The following is a 22674-nucleotide window of genomic DNA, read 5'->3' on the forward strand; positions in this document are numbered from 1 at the left end:
TGCTGAAATTCTTCACAGTCTGTGTGGATTCTGCTAACTCACATCACCTAGCATCATACTCAAGAGCTCAATGCTGACTCTTCCATGTATTCAATAAACATACTGGACAGCATATAATATTAAACCCTTAAGTGCATTAGCTAAGATAAAAGCTGGCAGTTTACTTCTCTCTGCTTTCTGTCCAATAGGTAGATTTTGATCCAGAGTAGTATTTATCTCTCACCTCCTAATTACTTCTTAACTGACTTTTAACCTATAGCCACACAGGCAATTGCACGGGCACCATGGGGAGACAGGTGAACTGTGTGTAAGGGGATGGAAGCAGCTAGGGGCAGTAGTTCTGAAATTCATTTTGCCACTCAGTAAACTGCAATGTCAATTTGTGCTTTTAGTTTTGTTTGTATGTTTTCAAGAGATTTGGAAAATTACTACTGCAAGTCTAAAAAAACCGATGTCATGGTTTCTCTTTTACTCTGCTGTGCTGACACATACTAAAAAAGCTGAGTGAAATGTAATCTTTCTTTACAGAAATAGTGTTAACTACACACTATTGTATCATGACATTAGAGTCCTGGCGTTTCATTCTATTTACTACTGTTGTTTCAACCAGTTTGTCTGACACAGTCATTTTTAATTTCCTTGATCACCCTAGAGCCTTTAAAAATATATAGCTACAAGACCAGTGGAGTTCTAAATCTCCAGTAAAATATCTGTTTTTAATGACAGGCTGCATATTGTTGCCAACAGCTGATCTAAGCCCACTGCATTTTCCGCACCACACTGGACTTAATGACTTATTTGGGGTTTTTTTGTTCATTTTACTTTTAAGCTTTTGATTCTACCCTTGCACACAGAAGCCTAACTTGAAACCTTGCACAATAACCTCACTTCTGTTTTCTTACTGAGACTGTCTGGGGTAGGGGAGTTAGAAGAATCAAGGCCAAACTGACACATATACTGCAGTCCACCTCTAGAAAGGCAATAACAGGTCAGTAATGAGGAGAGAATGCAGGACAGCTCAAGGGAGCTGCTTAGAAAATGAAAGGACAAGGAGACGTTTCCTGCCAGTTTAAAAAGGATTAAGGTGCTGACTTTGGACAGTCCTTACCTGCTAAGAACAAACTAGAGTGCTTCCTGCCAGAAGTGAAAAACAGAGATACGCTTATAGATAAACCCAAAGGTGCCACAAAACCCAGCCAAGTATTTCCACAGGTTTCCTGCATTGAATAAAGTGGAAGACAGTAACATTGTTTGGTTCCACACCCTTAGTTATTTACTTTTCTAATTAATCTCTGTGATTCCAATTGCCTTTTTACTTATTTATTGCCCATTATTTTTAGCTTTCATTTTTTCTTCACTTAGAAAGAATAGCACTCAGTTGGCCTGATTTATGACTTTCCCTCATGGGTCCCATTTTCTTCAGTACTTTGCAAAACCTGGTGATAATATTTTTAAGTACTATCCATGACATACCTAAAGATTTTATTTCACTTATTTTTGACTCTCAGACCTATTCCACTAACTTGTTCTTAATATTGGAATCTTCTTTTCTGAAGTTTAGTGATTACTCAGCCACTTCTTGGCATCTTACCTCCTCTTCAGATTGAGAATGGAATTCTATTCTAGTTGCTAATATTTAGTGTCTGCCATACTGTGAAATGAAATTTCTATTTCTGTACCATGGGTTAGAAGACTGGGTAAAAAAATTCCACTCTCTTTGAAGAATTTCTAGTTCTCAGCAGTGATATACAGGTCTGGTATTAGTATTATAGAAATAATTTGTGCTTTTTGGAAAACAGTTCTGCTACTTCCTTGGGTGGAAAATTTCCCTTTCATTTCTCACTCAGAAGGCACAAGTGCCATGTAATTGATCAACGCCAAAACTTCATGAACAATAATCTGTAGGTAGTTTATGGATAGAAAAGTTTCAGCAGAACCCTTCTTCATTGAAATGGAAGCTAAGACTATTTGCTGAATGAACTAACCAAGCAAAATATCATTCTTTTAATTTACATGCAAGCATTATCTTGTTTTTGAAAACCAAAAAAATGTCCTTCAGTAAAAGAAATGGACCTCTACCAATCTGAACAAAAACTATCTCCTTCTCTCCTTGTAAATGAACAAAGTTTGGACTTGCTTTTCAATGTTTATTAGTCCCTTCCAAAAAAATGTAGTTAGACATGACTCACCATTGTACACAAAAGATTGACCAATAAAATAGCCCTGGCTCAATAGTCTAGGAGCTGCTAGTTATACTTTCAAAGAAGGGAGTAAGATGAAAGCTGTTCGTACTAAGAACTAGCTATAGGTTGTTTTGTCTAAAGCAATCTGTAAAAAACCCATTTCTTCTCCTCTTTGAGTCCACAAATAATCCCTTCCTTTAATTAACTAAACTGGTATAATTTTGTTTCTCCCACTCAAGGCTGACCATAGCTGCTGCCTTTTTTAATTTCCTTTCTGCAGCTTTAAGCTCTCACAAGGTACGTGCTTGATAAGTCACTTGCAAGACTTTCGAACTGTATTTCATTCACAGGTGTTCCAGTGACTGACGTAAGGGCTAACTTTACAAGGCTTTAAAGTAAATGCAGTTAGTCCAGGTTGTCCTAGTTGCCAGTCAAACTTGAGACTAACTTGTTGTGTTAGTAACTAGCCCATGATTTTTTTTATGCAGGCAGTGTGATTCAACTATCATATGTCAGAACTTACTTTTAACTGATTTCACAGACTGAGTCAGGAAAATGAAACATTATAGCCCTGCATGACAGTTGCACTGTGATTAGGTGGCAGAAATCCTGCAAAATGGTACAAGGCAGAAGGGAGGCAGAGAGGTGTGATGCTTCCTTGGAACACCCATCACCAGGATCCTACTGTCCCTGTCACAAAGTAAGAAGACTAAAAAGATCAGAGAACCTGGCTTTAAAGAGTCTGCCCACTCTCTCCAAGGACAACACAAATTACAAAGGCTACTATCATTATTACTCTCTACTATTTGTATGATAGCAGAGTCTAGAAGCTCTAAATCAGATTGGGAGCCCCACTGTGCTAAGAACAGTGCAAGCACACAGCTAAGCAATCTTTGCCACTAAAAGCATACTATCTAACTGAGCTAGGCTGTAATAGGCAGGTGTAGCAATTGCAGGTAGGAGGAGGAGGCAAATACCCCTAAGAAAATGCATTTACAAGACCCAAATACATGAACACTTCTATCCTTCCTGCTCTTTTAGCTAGCTGGTCTCACTTGGCTTTTCCAGTTAGTAACACAGTAGAAACAGATCTTCCAAGAGTGATCTGAGGGACAAAGTAATGTTTTTATGACTGATGTTGGTTAGGGTTGTTCCAAGGAAGTAACATGAAGGTTCACAAACATAAAGGTAGGAAAAGCAGAGGTGCTAAAAGTAAAGGGCCGGGATAAAATGCAGTGTGACAAAATAAGAAAGTACACAAATATGCCTGTGCTACTGGTATGAAAAGAGGTGTTCCACAGAGGTAGCTCCTTCTTATAAATGTCAAATGATCAACAGGAATTCCAATCCTCTATCACAGACTGCAAAAGACACCTGAATGGGGCAGTAGTGCAAAATGTCCAGCTTCTTCCAGAAGTTTCCTCAGCATTTCTGCCCCCATCTCCGCCATGACTGCAGAAAACTGTACCCTCATTTTTAACTCTGGTGTTATGAAAAGACAAGCCAGTCCAATGTGCTTTTTATTTGAGTTTCAAGTTCATTCCAGATGCCAGGATTTGTGACTGTCTTGGAGAAGACCCAAAATACATACAGATTTGTAGATGAAATGAATTACCACCCTGGCTAGTCTGTTTATACTGTAAGTGACTGGCGTTCAGTCCTCATCTGCTAGCCAGCATGTACTCTGCTAACAAAGGCTTTGTTTTACGATTCCTGGTAGAACTCCAGCTAAGGGAGAAAGTTCTCCCTCCCCTTCCTCCTTGTTAGCTTTCAAATCAGCGTTCCTAGTTCTCCTTCAAAACTGCGCTGCTTTTTTGTCCATATGGTAGAAGTTACGAGGTGGTGTTGGGCAGGGTATAATTTGTGACAGAAGGTGGTTTTGATCAGTATGTTTTTCAGTTTTCTCTCTCTACTCCATGCCTTGAATATATTAGTTTTGTAAATGCCTCAGAGTAAGGTCTGCTTTACTTCTCTTTTTACAGTACTTTTCCCTTTCTGTTCCTGGCTTCTTTTGGAAATGCTCATGTATAAAGTGCTTTTTCCATGGGGCCGGGATTATGTTTTCTTTCTGTTTTGCTGAGAGCAGAAGCCATTTAAGTGTTGAAATCAATGTATCCTGATTTTCCCTCCTATGACGTGTTAGAGCTCGCTAAATCTATTTTTTGAATGTCTGGGGAAGAGGGCAAACAACACTTATATTTTAGCAGGAGACTATCTTCTCTGTAATTTATGATCATTGGTACAAAACATATTGGTGCGTACAGACCTTCCTTTCCTAAAAAAGATTTCTGTACTTCCATAAGAGGACCATGCTGATTTGGTACATTGTTTATTTGGTGTTTTTTAAATGCAGGAAAAAACAGCCCTGTTAAAAGATCTATGCTAAGATGGAACTATCAAAATAAGGCTCCACTTTCTAACAATAATTATGAATTATTAATTGTGTTTGTGATGTTCTTTACAAAAATGTAAATATAAGCGACAAAGAACTGCATGAAAAGAAATGCAAAGAACAACTTCACAGATGAATATGATTCATTTAACTGACTATCAAATGAACTGTATCTCTCACTGGTGGATGATTCATGTTGGTGCATGTGAGCAAAAAGACTTTTTTTTGTTAAACATCTGTGTTTCTGGTCGTCAGGAATAATAGCATTCTTTACAAAACATGCCTAAAACAAATAAAGTTCCCAGTCTGACACGTATCTTTTGGTCTTGTCACAATCTATTTTTTTACCAGGATTTTAAGACTCCTTAGACTGGGTTTTTCTGGGGACTGTATTTTTTTAAAAAAGGACTTACAAGAGAACAAGCAAGCAAGCCTTGATAAACAGCTCTTTTGCTCTGCTGCAACAAACGCACCAACCTTTCTGCTGGCTCTTTTTCCCTTTTCTCTTAATCAAGGAAATTTAAATAATTAAAATTCATAAAAATTTTCCTCTCCAGTGGGCACCCAAGCAGTTGGAACCCCTCACTCATATTGTAAGAAAGAAAGTGTAAGTCCTTGCACTTTAATAGCACTGAGATCATGAAGGGATGCTTAAAACATAGTCAACAGCTACACCACAACCAGAAATGAATAACAAGTCTAGAATATACAGACGTGGTGTAACTCCTTCGTGGAAAGACATGATTTCCTAAGAACAAAATATAAAGTCTTTGGAACTGTAAGCTTTCAAATGGCCCTAAAGGGTACCCCCCCACACTTTAGTCTATTTAATGAAGAAAAAAGTCTGGTTATATATTTATAAGGACTCACTCTGTGTGGCCAATGAAGCAGCCACAATGGTGCACATCACAGACCTCTATGTCAACAAGGGGAAAGGTCATGGCAGCATATTTCAAAGACAGACCCTTCCACTGAAATAAAAGATAAAATCCTCCTGACTACTAGAAGAAACTGGGCTTCTTTACCAAACTGCTCTGACTACCCAAACACAACAAAGGTGAGATGCAAATTTCTGATCAAGGTTGACTGAGGAGCAATGAGAACATACTTGAATCAAATTAGCTTTATACATGTAGGTCTTATACTGAATAAGGATGATGAGGACTGAGAATGAGGCACCAACAAGGGCTGGAACCGCAGGTGTCCCAGTACTTTGAAATGTAAGGCTAGTTACCAGCTGATGCTGTGTGAAAGAGGCCCCACTTGCAGCCACTGGAATTGCAACAGCATCTTCTAAATCTGACTTCTGTGAACAAGAAGTCCTAGAGGTGTAATGTACAACAAGGGGAGCTTTTAGCCCTGTTCCACCTGATTTTATGGTTCTCTACATAACCTCAAGTCAACAGTACTCAGGGTAGAAGAGTGACTCTCTCAAATTAGCTCTAAGGAAACAAAAGCCATCAGTCCAGACTGATGCTGTCCAAATCTAATGAATTTTCTAAGCAAGTCAGCACCATTTTCTAGCTACTCCTAGAAGCAGTGGACAATTTATCATCACCCTCACCAAGAACATCTGAATTTCACCTATTGCTGAAGGAGACCTCTGGTTGACTCTCATCCTTTCAACACCAGATCTACTCCTGAAACTATACTGTAAAGTGTCAAGAAATATCAGATATCCCTGAAAGTTTATTTCAGCTATCTTCTACAAACACAAAAGGTGTAGATTTGAAGCCTGAAGAGGACTCTGTCCTCCTTAAGGAAGGTAAAATGTTGTTTTGCTAGTACTCAGTTGGCCTCCACCAGGCAGGGAAGATGTGAAGTCAGATCAGAGTAATGTTTCGGGAGCTGACCTACTCAGGCTGAAACTCAGCTACAGAACTAGACGTTCTTGGCATGGACGAACACAACTGTTTTACTTTCCATCCATGAATGCAAGGGATCACATCCAGCATGGGAACTGAGTAACCTGAAGCTATGGGTAGGAAGTAGTGGAGTGAGGTACTGTCTTCTGATCTTGCTGCCACTGAGGACTTAAATACAGGAACACTAATGAAAACAGTTCCAAATGGAAAGCCAGTGCAGACCTGGTTACTTTGCCATTAGTAGGAAGGGGAGCGGGGAGAAGGTAGTATAGGAATCCCAGTGGTAGGTCTGCACATCCATGTATTTTTTGGCTTATAGATGAGGCTGACATTCATGGTGATTTCCATGACCAGCCTCCTTCCAAATTGTATCGCTTATGAAGTGTTCATCAGAAATCTTTCAAAAGCAATCACACTCTCAAAATTTATTTATCATTACTCACTACCTACCTATTTTCTGGGAGGAAAGCATAACACAGATCATTCTACTCAAAGATAAATTGAATTATATGTGCAATGATGCAAGCAGAAAGGTAAAAGTAAAATAGTGATAAATTTATAAAAAGCAGGAAAAAAAAAAGACATAAAACTTTTTTTTAAAGCATTTCCAGAATCAACACTGTTTTGGGCCAGGAAGGTTGGCTAGAGCAATTGGAAAGGAGAATGAGCACAAGAAAGGAAAAAGAATTCCACAGAATTCTAAATCTGTCTTTGTGCCAATACAGAGTAGCAATTCTTTCATTCACATTTCAGAAGCATTCACAGTATTGCCAACAAAAAACCTGTCTGAACTGAAGTAACGTTAGATGAACCACGATTCTAGTACAGGGACAAAAATAGACTAGGCCTCCTCTGAATGGTTATCACTGATTTACATTTAATTTTTCATATATTTCCTGTAGGTTCTAGGGGTTACAGAAAAATCTCTATCTGTCCTATTTGATTAAGAACGCCTTAAATAGCCATTTTTCTCGTCAGTTCTTTCCATGTCACTTTTAATTATAGACACATTTACACATCATCAGAAGCTGTCTAATTCAACGATAGCATACGTAAAAGTGCAAAATATAACCATTTTGCTTCAAAAAGGTTTCATGAATAATTTCCTTGCTTCTGACCAATGACAATTTATCATTTTTCCTCTGTTTCCTTTTGTGTTTCCAATGTGAACTCAAAAGATGAAACAGAACCTGAAACTACTGTACTTCCTCTCTTGTCAGCTTGAAATCACGTGAGACAGCACTCACTTTTATGCAAAACTGTGACTCAACTTTCATTTGCATGGGAGTTTTCTATTTACACGAAAACTTCTTAGTGGTCGATTACAGAAAATCAGATTAAGAGAAGGAAATGAAAGTTCAAAGTTTTGGAAAAATAAAGACTTGAAAATGCACACATATACTTGAACACCTTCCCCAGAGCTCTAAAATCATCGGCTCTTGCAGTCAAACTCCCATTACTGCAGAAAAGGCCATTTTCAATACAGTGTCTGGAAAAGCAGGTGTTAAAAACTCATCAATAACTACAGTCATGGCTTGCATAGTGTGATTAGTCCAAGCGGACAAATGGCACTTAGATATTTATTAAGATTTCAGTTATTTCAAGGAATCTAAACTGAGTGAATAGCTGAAACATTATTTTGCCCAAGGTACTATGTTCTGTGGCTTTTGATTAAAGTCGACAGTATTACTCTCCTCGTTGCTGTACTACTCTATTTAACTGTAACACATTCTAACATTCACCTTTACATCAACACAGAGGTAATCCATGTAATACTGCATTATACATTTGTCAAACTCGCCAGTGATACAAACACCAGATTTGCAGTGCCTAAGAACTACAGGTTATTTTACCCAAAACTGATCCCACATTTTCTTTCAAATTAAAATTCTAATTGCTTAGCATTTTATGAATACAGTCAATAACTACAGATGGGAAACATTGAAATTCACAGGTTTTTTTAGTTACTAATTATATCTCTGAGTTGCTCTCTCTTCCCTTGTCTCTCCTTAATTTTTCATTGTGGTACATGCAAAACATGTTCTGCTTTGAATGCAAAAATCAGAGGCTTTTTTTTTTTTTTAATACGGAAATGGAATAACACACTATATAACATACAGCCATGCTCTAAAAATTACCTACTGGTATTTTTGCTTTGTTTTATATGTTCTGCTTCTCTGTAGATTGCCTATATTGAAATATTTTGGATTAGATGTGATACTGACTGGTACCACAGAGATGGCAGAGATTCTGTCGGTTTGTTAAGAATTTATCCTGGTCAGTTCATTCATATTGTTATTTCATGACTGGGTTTTATGTTTCCATCCTCTGTAATGAGATTAAGGAAAGTGCCCTCTCCCCCAGTCCAACCTCAAAGAGCCTCACAGATATCCTCATATTAAGATTACATATTACTGAGCAAAGAGATTATTTTTCAAGCTAAAATGAAATGAACAGACTCATCTTTAGTGGCTTAAGTAAAAATTTGTTTCACTGTCTTCATGAAAAAGGTATTTGACACTGACATTTGGAATCATATTCTTCTTTTGGCTATGGACTGGCACACTCCTGCAACAACTATTAACTCTGTGGCAACCAACTTTTTAACTCCTCTGGAGAAAAAGACAAACAGTTTCTACAGTGCAAAACATACCTAATTAGGCTACTTATCCTTCCTAAAGGGTAGGGATTGACACTTTCTTCTAGGTCACGGGATCTTCTCCCGCTGTTCCTGTCCCAGGTCTGTAACACGACTGGCTCTGGTATACAGTGCCAGGGTAGTTGATGAATCTATGCCTCCATGGCCAACCATAGGCATCAATGGCCAGAGCAGAACTGCTGCTATGACCCTCTCCAGTTTATCCTCCCCAATCTCCTATTTATGCAGGAGAGCTGCAAAGGTCCCACTGTCCCCAACCCAACCTGTTCAGAGTAAGAGGAGCTGAATGGGAGGAGGTCCTGAACCCCTGATCAGAGCCTCTGGCTTTTCTGTAATGACTTGAACACATTCAAAACTAAGGCTGCTAATTAATTTTCAGAAAACCTTGTAGGAATTCTTATTATTGTAAAACATGAACTGGAGTACTTAATATCACCAATAGAATCACACTGGTAACTGACTTCTAATCAGCTCAGATTCTCTTATTGTCTACAGCTGGGAAGGGCATGTATTTATATTATGGGTTATTTCACCATTTGTGATTTGTTATCAGCATTATTTTTAGGCCCTCTTTGTCTAATTGTCTAACTTCAGATCTTCTTCAGGTGCTCTATGGAAAATGCACTTATGTTTAAAATCCTAGATGCTTTGGCTGCACAGTCTTAAAAACAGAAAACCTGACATTTGACTCTGTAAGGTACTAAGGGGAAAAAAAAGGACAAAAGGAAACAGTAGCTCCCATGGCACTCCTGTATCCTCTTAACATTTTCTTGTAACTATACTGTTTTATAGATGAAACTGTCACTGCAAAAATGACAAATATAACACATAAAAGAACAAAAATGGGCAATAAATCACAAGTGACACTCCAGCCCATTGAAATGCATTCAGCTGGTGCTGCAGAAAGTAGGAAGATTTCCTCTTGCTTTGCATTCTGCCCAGCTGAGCAAGAGGACCAGAATCCTTAAACAACCGGTACCACAATCGCTGGGGCCATCACGTAAGAACAGGCTTAGAATTTCACGTTGGAGAGTCAGATCCGTTCTCATCCTGCTTTCCTTGTCACTTGGCCTTGCAACAGCATTGTAATATGGCTTTGACATTACACCACATAGGTGCTTGCTCTCTCCTGGATAACTATCCACAACTCCCACTCATGTAAATACTGCTCAGAAGTATCAAGAGAAGAATAAACTCCCAAAATTGTGTATTCAAGCTGCAGACAGACATATCTGCACATAGCTTTGTTACTACAGACAGCACTGTAGTCTCAACTAGGAAATCATCGGTTCTCCGTTACCCAAAATAGCACTTCAAGTTTCGACATGTTAGAATACATCTAAATCAATTTTACATGGTTCAGGATGGAGAAAAATGAACGTGAATGTCTGTCCAGCCCGTGTTGCTATACCTCAAATGTACTGTAATGGACAACAAGCTAGGAAAACACTCCTCAAATTCCTACTGTTGTTTTTTTTGTGTTAATAAACAAACTGTGTTTTATATATATAGCAATAAATCTTGCTATGTATTGAATACACATCTGAAGAAATCTGTATGTTTCCTTATGCTGCTAACTTCATAAGGGAGAAGAAACCAAATGGGATTCTTTTATGGCTGCTTTTGACATGGTTATAAAATATGCTGCTCATCTAGACCTTAAGGTATGCAGGGTAAAAATCATTCAAGCCTTAAGATTGCCACTATCTTTTTTAAAAATTCTTCCCAATTCCTAAGTATCAGTTATTCTACAAAACTTCTGACATGTCTTGTTGTATCTCATTTGTACCAAGAATTTAATCTATGAAGAGTGTACAATACAGAGCTCTCCCTTCCAGCTGCATGTGTAATTAACAATGGGTAGTAAAAAGGGCGTTCTATGGAAATCAGTCTTAATAACATCCAGTAAAGTAGTGGCTGCTCCACTAAATCACAAATAGAAATACTTTAATTTAAATATAAGTAGCTCAGACATATTTCAACAATTAAGAAAATGCCTGGAAGAATGAACACCCTAATCATAATTCCAAGCATGCTATTTTATCAGAATGCAGACAGAACAAAATAGATGAGGGCCAAGTGAATACCAAATATGGCCAATTTAAACCTATTACATGAAGTGTCTCTTACAAAATAGTGAAGCAAACTGCAAATGCTTTCAGGCATTCTCAAAAACATGGATTTGTTATTCAACTTTGAAGTCAAGATCATACAGTCACGTACGTATGTGGTAGTTTTTTTTAACCTTCTACATGATTTCAACCATACTGTTAAACCATATTTGTTTATGAAAATACGGAGACAGTATCATGAGGACTATTATGCTTCATGTATACATAGTCTTTTCTCCTGGCTGACAGATGTTAGGTAGTTCGATATTCTTCCTATCTGTTGTAAGATAGGGTCAACTGAGTGGATTTCAAGTTAGTTACTTTTTCTATGGTTAACACTGAAAGGTAAACACTATCCCCCACATTTGAATTCCTTAGCTACTAAGTTACTGAATCTGTGATAATATTGTATTCACTAACACTAACAACACTAATTTCCCTATTTTGGCTTGTAAGAATCAAAACCACACAGTTGCCTTTACAGCATGTTATGTTATACTATTACTAAAGGACAACTATATTGTAGGTGTTTAAGTACAACTGCAAGGAAAAGTTCTTTGCTACAGGCTGCAAAAGAGTACTGAAGCAAGGAGTGGCTGTCAGGATATTTAGGACAAATAGCAGGCAATCCTATAAATGGAAGTCATCTTACTTTGATATGAAAGGGAAGAAGGAAGGAAGGACAAAGGGGAACTAATAATGCATTGTTTCTAAACTGCACCAGTAAGGGCCAAGATGAGTTGAAGCAGGTGGAGGAAATGACTGCAAGCAGAGTTGACTTGAAAGCTGAACTGTATTATCATGATCTTTCTGAAGGGGAAGACCTTTCAAAATTGTAACAATATTCAGGAATGCATCCAAGATTTTAAATTTTCATTATGCAAGAAGCATCAACTTCCCACCTTCCCAAAAAATGAAAATCCCAACCCTGACCTCCCCACTGCTGTTTACATATCTCCTCAAATGCTAAAAGGCAATAGCAATTTCTTGATCTGAAATGTAATTACTTTGGTGCTAAGCAAAGAAGTGAAGAAAAGGCACTGAATAGAAAATGCTAAGTAACATTATTTAACAGTTATAGCTGTAGGGCTTGTGGTAACAACAGTCCTATGGTTTCCACATTAAAAAGTCCTTTTACATGTAGATCCTTTCCACAGTCTGGGAATTTGTAGGAGAAAAGAGTGGGGAGAATGTGCATCACTCCCTGCTTCCTCATGTCCAGGCCAGCTCCTGTAAACCTACTTTAAGAAAATCTTTGGGTTCCTTATGGATACTGGAGATACCATTATTGCTGCACTGCCCTGAAGTTGAAAAGCCTACCTTAGGGACCCCTACACAGTACATCTCTGTAGAAAAACATGAATTTCTGTTGTTGTCATGGGACCAACCATGTGGGCTGAGTGCGTTTTTTTCACTCCCTGTGGCAGTCGTGACAACTGAGAAGGAGAAAGATGCTTCTTTCCTTTTGATCACGCTGTCTTTCAAGCATGAGAAGGGGTTGTGAACATTGAGGGGATTTCAGAGGCTCTTTAATACATTTCACAGATAGCCATAAATGCTGTTTGCAGATATCATTTGATACTTTCTTTTTCACTATAAAAATAGTTTCTGGTAGAACAGATTTTTTTTTTTTTAAAGGAAATAAAAGTCACAGATCTGACAGACAACCACAGAGTGCCAATGCTATGAGCCACCAGTGACTAAGCAACCAAATAGATACTTTGCTGGCTGTTCTATGCTAGCTATATCTCTGTTCTCTCCTTGTTAACTACTATAGCCATCTCCCTCTTGTGGAACAGGCTTATCTTCAGTGTTTCCTGTAGCTATCCAGTTTTGCGCTAACACAAATAAAAAACAAAGTCAGAGAAGAAAAACATTTAATTCTCCATATGGAAAAATACATAAGCTTATTTGAACCTGTGATGAAGAAAGTTCAAGGATATGGAGGAAGAGATGTTCTTTGTCTCTTCAAAGCTTTGTTTGTATTCTCAAGTAAAAATGAAATGGGCTATAAAAAATATATGTGGACAGTGCTTCTGACAAGCAGCACTGACAAGAGCAAGCTAGTACTTCCTGGCATCACCTGTTATTACATAAAACAAAAATACACGTCTTGATTGACATGGCAACTTGGGCATTATGGATCACTCAGCCTTGTTATTATAACACATACCCCGGAATTAAAAGCTATAGCAAACATGTCACTAATTCTCTTATCTTAAGCTGAATCACTTAACCGTCTCTTACCGACTATAGCAGTATTTACATGCTAAGCATCTGAAGTCCTCCTCGTCCCTTAGGCACCCCGGTAGCAACATTTACATGCTTCTCAAGTAACTATGCCAGTATTTTTGAAAAAGGCAATGATTTTATCATATGCTAAATGCTGATGGACTAGGTCTAACTTCCCCTGTTACATATTCTGTCAAACTCACCTTAGATTCTAGAGTTTTTAATGCTCTTTGCTTCTGTTTGAAAATGAAAACGTTTCCAAATCCCTTAAAAGCTTTATGCATGTGTTTATTTTCTGACAAAATGAATCATTTCCCCAAGTTAATAAAGATTTTCTGGTATATTCTGAACTGGCCTTCAAGCCACACACAGCCTAATAATTGTCTCACTTGCATACTGAGTTTACTTTGACAATCAAGATTTTAAAACCTTATAGTCTTGTTCATTCTCATATGTCACATGCTAGGTTATTTTGTTTTAATCCTAGAAATCATGTATGACATAATTAAAAAGGAACCAACTTTATTTATTTTAATTTTTGTATATTAAAATATTGCCAGAAAATATGATCTTCCCAACATTCTGCAGTAAAAAAAAAATCCATTAATACAAGATCTATGTCCTAACTTGCACATGCAACTCTTGAGCCTAAATTATTTAGAAATTCTAGTCTTAATCTAATAACACAGAAAAAAATAAACAGGTACACAGATATATATCTATATTCAAACTGTCATTTAATTTATGGATGGAGCAAGACTAGATCTCTTTACAACATCAGGCTTGAAGGAACATTCCACAGATCACACACACAATGGGCACATGCAGCGGAGTTGTATGTACAGGAATGTGCGTGTAAGTTTTGGTGTCAAGCACACGATTTAATTTAATGGACCTGAAGAAAAATTTATAAACAAAAAGAAACTTTTAACATAGAGAATGATTTATGAGCAGAGAATGAAGAAACCATCAGGGAAAAGGAGCCAAAGAAAATGAGACAAAATGGGCATGATGACTTGTCTATACTTGAACATCTGACCTGTTAGTTGGTCGTCGCCTGCAGCAGGGGCGATGCGAATGTATGGTGTTGTAAGCTGAGTCACGATTATCGCAGCTAAGGCAAAGGAAGATTTCCAGGTCAGCATGCATGAGGGGAAAAAAAAGCCAGACTGAAGCTAGGCCAGCAAGAAGAATTTTGGTCAATAGTTTATTGTCTGAACTTCTTACAAATAAAAGCCAAAAAACTCCCACAAGTTCCTTTTCATCTTCAGTTGTTAGTTTGGTTATTCTGCAAATTAATAAGCTTTCGTATGTGACTTTCATTCAGGAAGAGGACTCAAAGCACATTATTTACCTATAATGCATTTGAGGAAACTGGAGGCTCTTTGGTTCTGCTAGTCACAGCACTGGGCTAAGTGAAAGTTAACTGCTTATTCAGATTACTCTAGTATTAACTTCTCCAGGTAATTTGAACTAGTTTTACTTTTTGTTTTCCTATTACTTAATAGTACTTTTTCCCTATAATTATTTTTTAAGATAATTTTCATGCAAAAATATTTTTGAGCTAGCTAAGATTAATTTTTCCTGTACCCACTTGGGTCTTCGTTCTGAAAATGCACACGCTATACATACACTTAACTTCAACCATACAGAGAATGACCACTGAGAGTTGGCACACTTGTAGTTAGGTATGTATGCAACTGTTTGAGGCCCGAGTTTCAAGTTCATGTTTTGCCACTAAGACAAGAAAAAGCTGAAAAAACTGAACTGTTTGTGTGCCTGAAGTTTTCAGACTTTTCTGTCAGAACTATAACAATCACTGACTGTTACAGATAACTGTTACCATGGCTCACATTAATAAAATCTCATATTTCTTTGTTTGCCAGCAGTTCTATGATTGCTTCTAAATGGTTAAGCACACTATGATACATATATATTAAGGAATATAAAAAAAATTAAAAGGTCAGATCCAACATGATGCAGCTGGAGAATGATGCAAAGAAAAAATATTGGAAAATTAAGGACAAAATTATATGAAAGATCACTCATTTACATAGAACAGCCTGGGTGCTATTAGAAATGTGGCAACGAGTGAGGAAAATAGATCATCTACCATCTGCAGACAATTAAACTCAAAACTGCTGCTGCATAATATTTTGAAATATCCCTCTGCAACACTGAAATGCAGTGTTGATAGTAGCTGCTAGAGTACTGTTGCTATTGGATTTAAAATATTACAATATCCTTTTCTTTCTCATAATTAATGAAAGCCTTCCAATATTGCAAAATTAGAACAATGATGTCTCCCTCTTGAGAACTGGATTCCTAGGAGATAACCAAGATGTTTCTATCCAGACAGCATTGTAAGTCATATCAGGAAATATAGCCTTAATATAAATCACAAACCACCACAAAGTTGATAGCAATAAACTTGGAGGAGTTTTGGAACGTTTTCAACTTTGTCTGCTGAGATTTTACAGTCATTTAGCTTGAAGAAAGAGTAGGTATATGAAAGCCATATTTCAAGCAAAATACGACAACCTTTATTACTACTGGTACAAAAATCTCTTCCTGATTTTTGTTTGTTTGTTTGTTTAATTATCTTGTAAAAAATAATGAGAGTGGAAACCCTGCAGTCTCCACATTTGTATATACACCAAATAGTCACAGAGGTCCTAGAAGCCTTTTTCTACAGAAAACAAAGATCAGAAGACTCCACATCACAAGAATATGCTGCCTGATCCTTCTCCTAGTAAAGTCAGTGGCAAAAGTTCCCTCTGACTTCAGCAGAAGCAGGAGGAGAACTTTCAGCTCCACAGAACCCAATATTCTGATCCTAAATTACACTTACTTACAATCATTGCAATCAGGATTTTTATATGATCTCTAGAAGAACGCATTTAACAGAGGTTTCATTTGTAAAAATGTAAGGGTCATAAAACAAGAGCTTCTATTAAAATGTTACAAATTGAGGTTGTTTAAAATATACTTGATGGAATGAGAAAGTATTATCCAGCTACTGACCCTACACATGTATTTGACCCAGTAGAGTTAGGCTGTACTTTTCTAACAAGAAGCCTGTCAATATGACAAAAGGGTGTCTGGTGCACTTTGGCTCTGATTCAGCAACAGAGTTTAGTGTGTCTGCCAGCTGAGCACATGCTTCACTGTAAGCACATGCATTACTCCTGTTGACATCAACTGGAGTGAAAAGTGAAGTACCTGCTCAAGGGTTCTGCTGGATCTGGGGCAAGAATGCTCTGTATCTGTATAAAATATGACACTTACTCATGTGTTTTTATTTTAAGAAAAAATACAAAAGCATACAGTGGGCCATGGAATGAACACTGCAAAACTCAGTGATAAAACAGAAATCTCAATCATCTTAAGGTTTCAAGGGCACCAACGACTTTTAGATTATCTGGAGCTGGAATAATTAAAGGAAACACAGCTAGCAAATTATATAGCTGTACTCATGTCAGGTTCTGAACTCCCATATTGGTCCCAAGGGCAGGCTTCAAACAGGATCACCACATACCCTTAATAGAGACAATGAGGTGGCTTGGCCAAGCTCAGCTGGCTCAGTGAAGCAGCTTGGAGGCTGCCTTGGGTGACCTGGATCCCAGGAAGGGTTGCCTGATGAACTTGGTGCAGTCCTCAGATTCCATGAGAATAGAATTGCAGAAGCTTTCAAGAAACAAGAGGACAGTTGGCTTCACTGTCATGTTTGTTTTACAGGGTATACTTTATGGCAGCAGGCCTTTATCCGGTGAAATACTTACGTGTCTACTTTAAGACAGAATGTTGCAATGTAGTCAGATTATTCATTGTGCTCAAAATTAGGTACATAGCTGATTTGATTAGGGCCTAAAAGCATATGGTTTCTCACATACATATTAAATTCTGGAGTATGTCTACTAATTCCAATGGCCTACACGAAGAAGCCCAGAATACAAACATATCAGAAATGTTATTAGTATATGACAACTAGATGTTGTACTGCAGAGAATTAGCAACCTTATTTTTAAGAAGCACGGTAATAAAGAGATGGACACACTGAGTACATGACAGAGTTTAAGTAGCTTGCTGTCTAGCAGCTATACTGTAGTCACAAGACTCAGTGGAAAATGGTGCGTGTCTGTAAGAGATCAGGCACAGCGGGCAGAGCAGCCTTTGTTTCCTGGGGTACAGGCAATGTGAATGTTGTACTAAGCTGTTTGGGGGTGTGTGGACAGAAGAGGAGGTGAACATGAGAGGACAATTCTCTGTCTTGCCCCACTGCAGTGTGGTGACTTCTGACCTACAGACATTAAGCATTTTTGCTATTTTTTCTACTCCATATGTGGGAAGTCCAAAGAGGGCACAGAAGTCTGCTTTTCCTACAAATATCTCTGTTAGATCTAAAGGGAAAAAATCTGTACAGACAGGTATGATTAATACCGCATTAAAATATGTCATGGTCTCCAATTTATTTTTAAAAAATAATATAGTATAAAAATATAATACAGACATTCACTTTATAAGCATGGAACTTGGTGCTTTACAGAAGCCCCCCCCCCCAAAGTTTTGCACCAGGGACTATAAAAGCCATTGAGGACACCTCTGATTCCGAAGTCCTCACAACATCCCCTCATAATATTTTACAGGCTTTACAATGGTATTATGAAGAATTCTGAAACATGCTTTCAAAACAGAAATGTATGGAGATTTGTTTAAAATAAAAGCTGCATTTCTCGCATCTCCATTGCCAAACAGGTTAGCTCGAGGCAGCTTGTTGCTATGGGAGCTATTCTAATCCATAAAGTTATCCTCGCTTCTCAAATGAAAGAGTAAGATTTTTCAGTCAGTCAAGTAATTGAAATAGTTGAACATCCATCAGTGATTAGGAATACAAATCTTCAAATAATTTAAAATCCATTCCTCTAATCAACTATTATGATTTCTGAAGTAATGTAGTCCACTCCCTGGTATCACTGAAGCTACGGGAAAACACCACCACAGGATTACACTTGAATCTGGAATTCATCTCTCTGTATTTTGTTGGGGTTTAGTTTTGATATTTGAAAGTTTTCAGTGGTTTAGTAAGCAGTCAGTTAGTAAATTAGAATTAAAACTACTTCCTTTGGTTTGAAAAAAAAAAAACCAAACCAAAACCAGAAACCAATTCAAAGAGCCATAAAAATGCATTTGTCACATTAGGAAGGATCCAGCCTTTCAACAGAGGCAACTGTATGCTAACATTTCTGTTACTTTTAAGTAAGAAAATTCTCATCCATCTTATTTAGATTTAGTGGCGGTGGTGGAATTGTGAAGTCTACATGTAAAGGAAATCGTGGTGCAATCAGTGGCGTTAGGGATAGTCACTATGAGACATGCATGATCTCCTGCAAGGAACAGCGTTTCATACTCCTAGCAGGTGCCCAAACCACAAGCTGATATTACCTGTTCCTACTCGCAGCAGTACTTTCTTTCCTTTTCCTCTATTACAATCTCCAAATAATCATACTATCCCATAACTTCTTTTTCAGGCTTTGAAGTTGCCACCAGCTAGAGGTACTAAAAAGGTGAGGCTACAAAGATAATCACAGTCAGAACCTAGCTTTTAAAGAAAATATATCAGCAGCATGTTTATCTTTCCCTGTTTGGGGATCAAACCTATAGCTAGCACTGTCTCAATTATACAAACTTGTCTCACAGAAGGTAGTATCATGCGCTGACAGTCCAATAAATACAGCTGATCTGTACCATGAAAATGAAGAACATGATTTCTCCGCTTTTCTTTTATAAAGCAATTAAGATAAGATAATTGCTTACAAGTGAGGGGTAATTTTTCACTATGGATGTATAAGCAGCTAGTATGCACTCTGCAATTGGCAATTTTACAACTCTACTATATAGAGAGAAGTCCAACATATTTATTGTGAGATCATATAAAAACCCACAGAATATATTTTTAAAATTCTGTGTTCAAGTAGACAACTAAAAATGAGTAATACGTTTATTATTACAAACAAACAAACAAACAAACATCCCAAATCTCAGCTAGAGTTGCAAATGAATAATTTAAAATTCTGTAATAGGTTTAGTGATGCCTTTTAGCAATATAAACACTTCTGGAAGTTTGCAAAGACTATGTGAAGGAAAGGTCAGCAAGCTGAAATACAGAATACATGACATAATACGAACATACCTTTTGTGGCTACCCTGACGCAGTCGGTTTTGGTTTCCTGTGTCAAATAAAGAGGAAAAAGGTCACATCTTGTGTTTCTAAGCAAAGAAAATCATCCATGATTTTATTCTTAAAAGTACTGATAAAATGTCAGAGTAGTACTCATTTAATGTGCCTCATTACATATTTAACTGCTTATTAAGCAACTCCAACGTGCTTTCGTAACATGGACAAACATTGCTTGGGTATGGTACATAAACATTTCACTTAAGATTCCTCTAAATGTAGAAAATATGTGAAAGATATTCACGAGACCACAGGCAAGTGTTCAGCTTTTTTACGTTGGCAATATAATGACCTTGGGAGATTTTTCTTTTTCTTACAGATAGTATAGTTTGAGGCACCATGCTAGACAATTTTAGAAAGAAAAAAATAATCAATGGCGTTTCACATTTCTGCACTGTCAGTGCACTGTGAAAGAGGGACCATTATGGTTCCTGGCAGAAAACATTTCCAGGCTGTCAGCACAGACAGCCAAAGCTTATCAAGAATTGAAGGGCTCTGGGTAGGTCTGTCCAGGAAATGAAAAAAAAATTGAGCAAGAATTAGTCCAGTGAAACATGATCTGTGAAGACCTTTTTACAGACTTTTCATTTCAGATCCATCTACTTACTTTTCTTTTACTGTTTGCAGAAAGAAGGGAAAAAATTGGTTTGTAATTCAGTCAGGGCAACCAAATGAGAAAATGGGAGTTCGAGCCATTACAAACTAAGGTAATGGGACTGGACAGGCCAAGGCAGATGTGCTAAAATCCACAATCAAGTTTGGCTTAAACTTAACAAAAGGAATCACAACAGTCTCCTCTTCAAAGCAAAAAAACAAAACCAAAGAAAAGAAAGAAAAAAGCCAGTCAAATGCACTGATTGGATAGCTTTTAGATAATAAGACAGAATGGCAATGCACTACTTTGCCTACTCACTATTGATAAAATGTGCTGTTTTCCCCTCCTCTTTCCTGTAACCTTTAATCATTAAGCAATATTGTGTTAGGAAAACTGTTATTTTTTAAGCTCAGTGTATTAAATTTTGTGGTTACTTCATTTTCTCATTAGCAACTAAACTGGGCATCTCATTAGTTGCTGCCAATCATCTACTTACACACAAATACCGTATAAAACCACACCGGTCATAAGACTTACCCCATTGGCTCTGCTAGCAGCTTGAAAATAGATGCTGTAGCTCTTATGAGGAAGAAGAGGAGTGTTCCAGAAACCACTGTAGGTTTTGTTATCACCAATAGTAAAAGGCTGAGCAGCTTGTAATCCATTGGCTGGAAGCTCCGCAGCAAAGTAGTACCGGGAATTCAAAAGCGAGGCATTCTGGAAATGAATGGGCACTGGGTAGCACTTCAGGATTTCAGTTGTCTTTTTGGTCCTCCGTGGGCGTTCTTCTTCCACAACTATTTGGTAGACACTAAGAGTGCAGAAAGGAAAGAACAAGAGAAACACAGAGGTTATTTTAAGATTCGGGCAGTCAAGTCATTCTGAAACCATAATGGCATATTAGTATTTAAGGAAAAAAAAAATAACTGTTAAAAGCAAAGGACACAGGAAGGAAACGTTATTTTGATATTCAGGCGTACACATTTGTGGAATAGATTCATGCTTTCCAACAAATTCATTTTGTCTTGCAAAAACAAAGTTAGCCATACACACCACAGCTTTTCATATAGCTAATGCACAGAACACTTTCTTGTTCGAACTCTTGTACAGAAAAAGCTTGATTAGTGCTGAAATAAAGAATTAAGTATTATTTTGTTCACAGAAATATAAAGCTATAGATTCCATTCTCTAACCTGTTTATCTTGTCTAAGTGAAGTAAAATGAGTAGTAAGATAAAAATGAAGAAATAAATTACAAAGAGATGGCAAATAGTATTTGCTTAACTGTTGACATTATAACTATTTATAAAAGCACACATAGAGCAAATTACAGTCTTTTAAAATTTCAGTGGCATATTGACTGTTACTGAGCAAGAATAAAACACTTTTTGATGGAAGTTATTCTCGCTCAGCAAAGCACTTTTACACATCTTAGATATAACCGTATTTTTAAGTGTTTCTGCATTCTGCAAAGCAATTCAGTTTGCACTTGCATTCTTTGCTGTACTGGGACCTACAGGGAACAGTCCATCCGTCTCCACTGTAAAGGTGCTATGGACATTCAAGCAGGAACAAAGAAATTGTGATTTCTGCTGCATATGCAAACAGTGTAATCATTATACCCTTACAGTTGCTGTAAAAGCCTGAGTCAGTGCTTTCAAATTTGTGAAGTGGGAAGTCCATGTCTCTAAAGAGGACTGGCTTGCAAGTTTATTGCTTCACTGGGGACCAGTGATTCTTCATCATTATTTGTCTCCTGGAATCTTGAATCCCGGTAAGCAAGCCAGTATAGGTAACTGATGTTAAAGTAGCAGTGCGTCCCCCTTTTTGCACATCATCTACATCTAGTAACATTTTATGATCTTTCAAGTTGATATTCATAGAAAGCAGCAAACTCTGGGTGGGGTATGTTTCTTAAAGATGAAATATCCACAGAGTCTTCTGACGTTCCCACTCTGTCATCAGTAGGTAGATGATTACATTTACAGAAGACTCTGCCCAAAGTACAGGGACACTTGGGCCAGGCCTTTGCAGGTCTCACTCTGGACCCAACAGGGCTTATTGGCTTAGTTGTATCACTGCACAGCTATGGCTATTCCCCTTCTGAAGGCACATCTGGTTTAGAAATAAAAGAGATGACTTTGTGCAGTCACCAAGCCAGCTCATAGCCAGTGAGCTCCTGCACCTGCTGGGGCTCTTCTAGACTCAAGGTGCTTTGAGCCCTGGCATAGAGCTCTCCAGTTCTTGCACTCTCTGGAGCCCTACCAACTCAGTGGACAACCAGACTAACAAACTGCTTCTACATTCCAGCTGCCTTTGCACTTTTAGCTAATGCTGTGTCCATGAGTGGAACTGTTCAAGGTCAGGTTGGATGGGGCTTTGAGCAACCTGATCTAGTTACAG

The 22674-nt window shown here is 37.7% G+C and overlaps 1 protein-coding gene across 1 annotated transcript in view; it reads right to left on the bottom strand.

Moving 5' to 3' along the window:
• The window catches only part of PTPRM (protein tyrosine phosphatase receptor type M), a 376482-nt gene that overhangs the window by 163831 nt on the left and 189977 nt on the right, over positions 1-22674 (bottom strand). The window contains exons 12-14 of the mRNA XM_035895918.1: positions 20810-21083; positions 19633-19669; positions 14482-14556 (exon numbers count right to left, since the gene is read on the bottom strand). Coding sequence (XP_035751811.1) covers positions 14482-14556; positions 19633-19669; positions 20810-21083 — 386 coding nt within the window. The remainder of the gene's footprint in view (positions 1-14481; positions 14557-19632; positions 19670-20809; positions 21084-22674) is intronic.

Source organism: Egretta garzetta, unplaced genomic scaffold, assembly GCF_000687185.1.
Source record: "Egretta garzetta isolate BGI_Z169 unplaced genomic scaffold, ASM68718v1 scaffold160, whole genome shotgun sequence".
Lineage (NCBI taxonomy): Eukaryota > Metazoa > Chordata > Aves > Pelecaniformes > Ardeidae > Egretta > Egretta garzetta.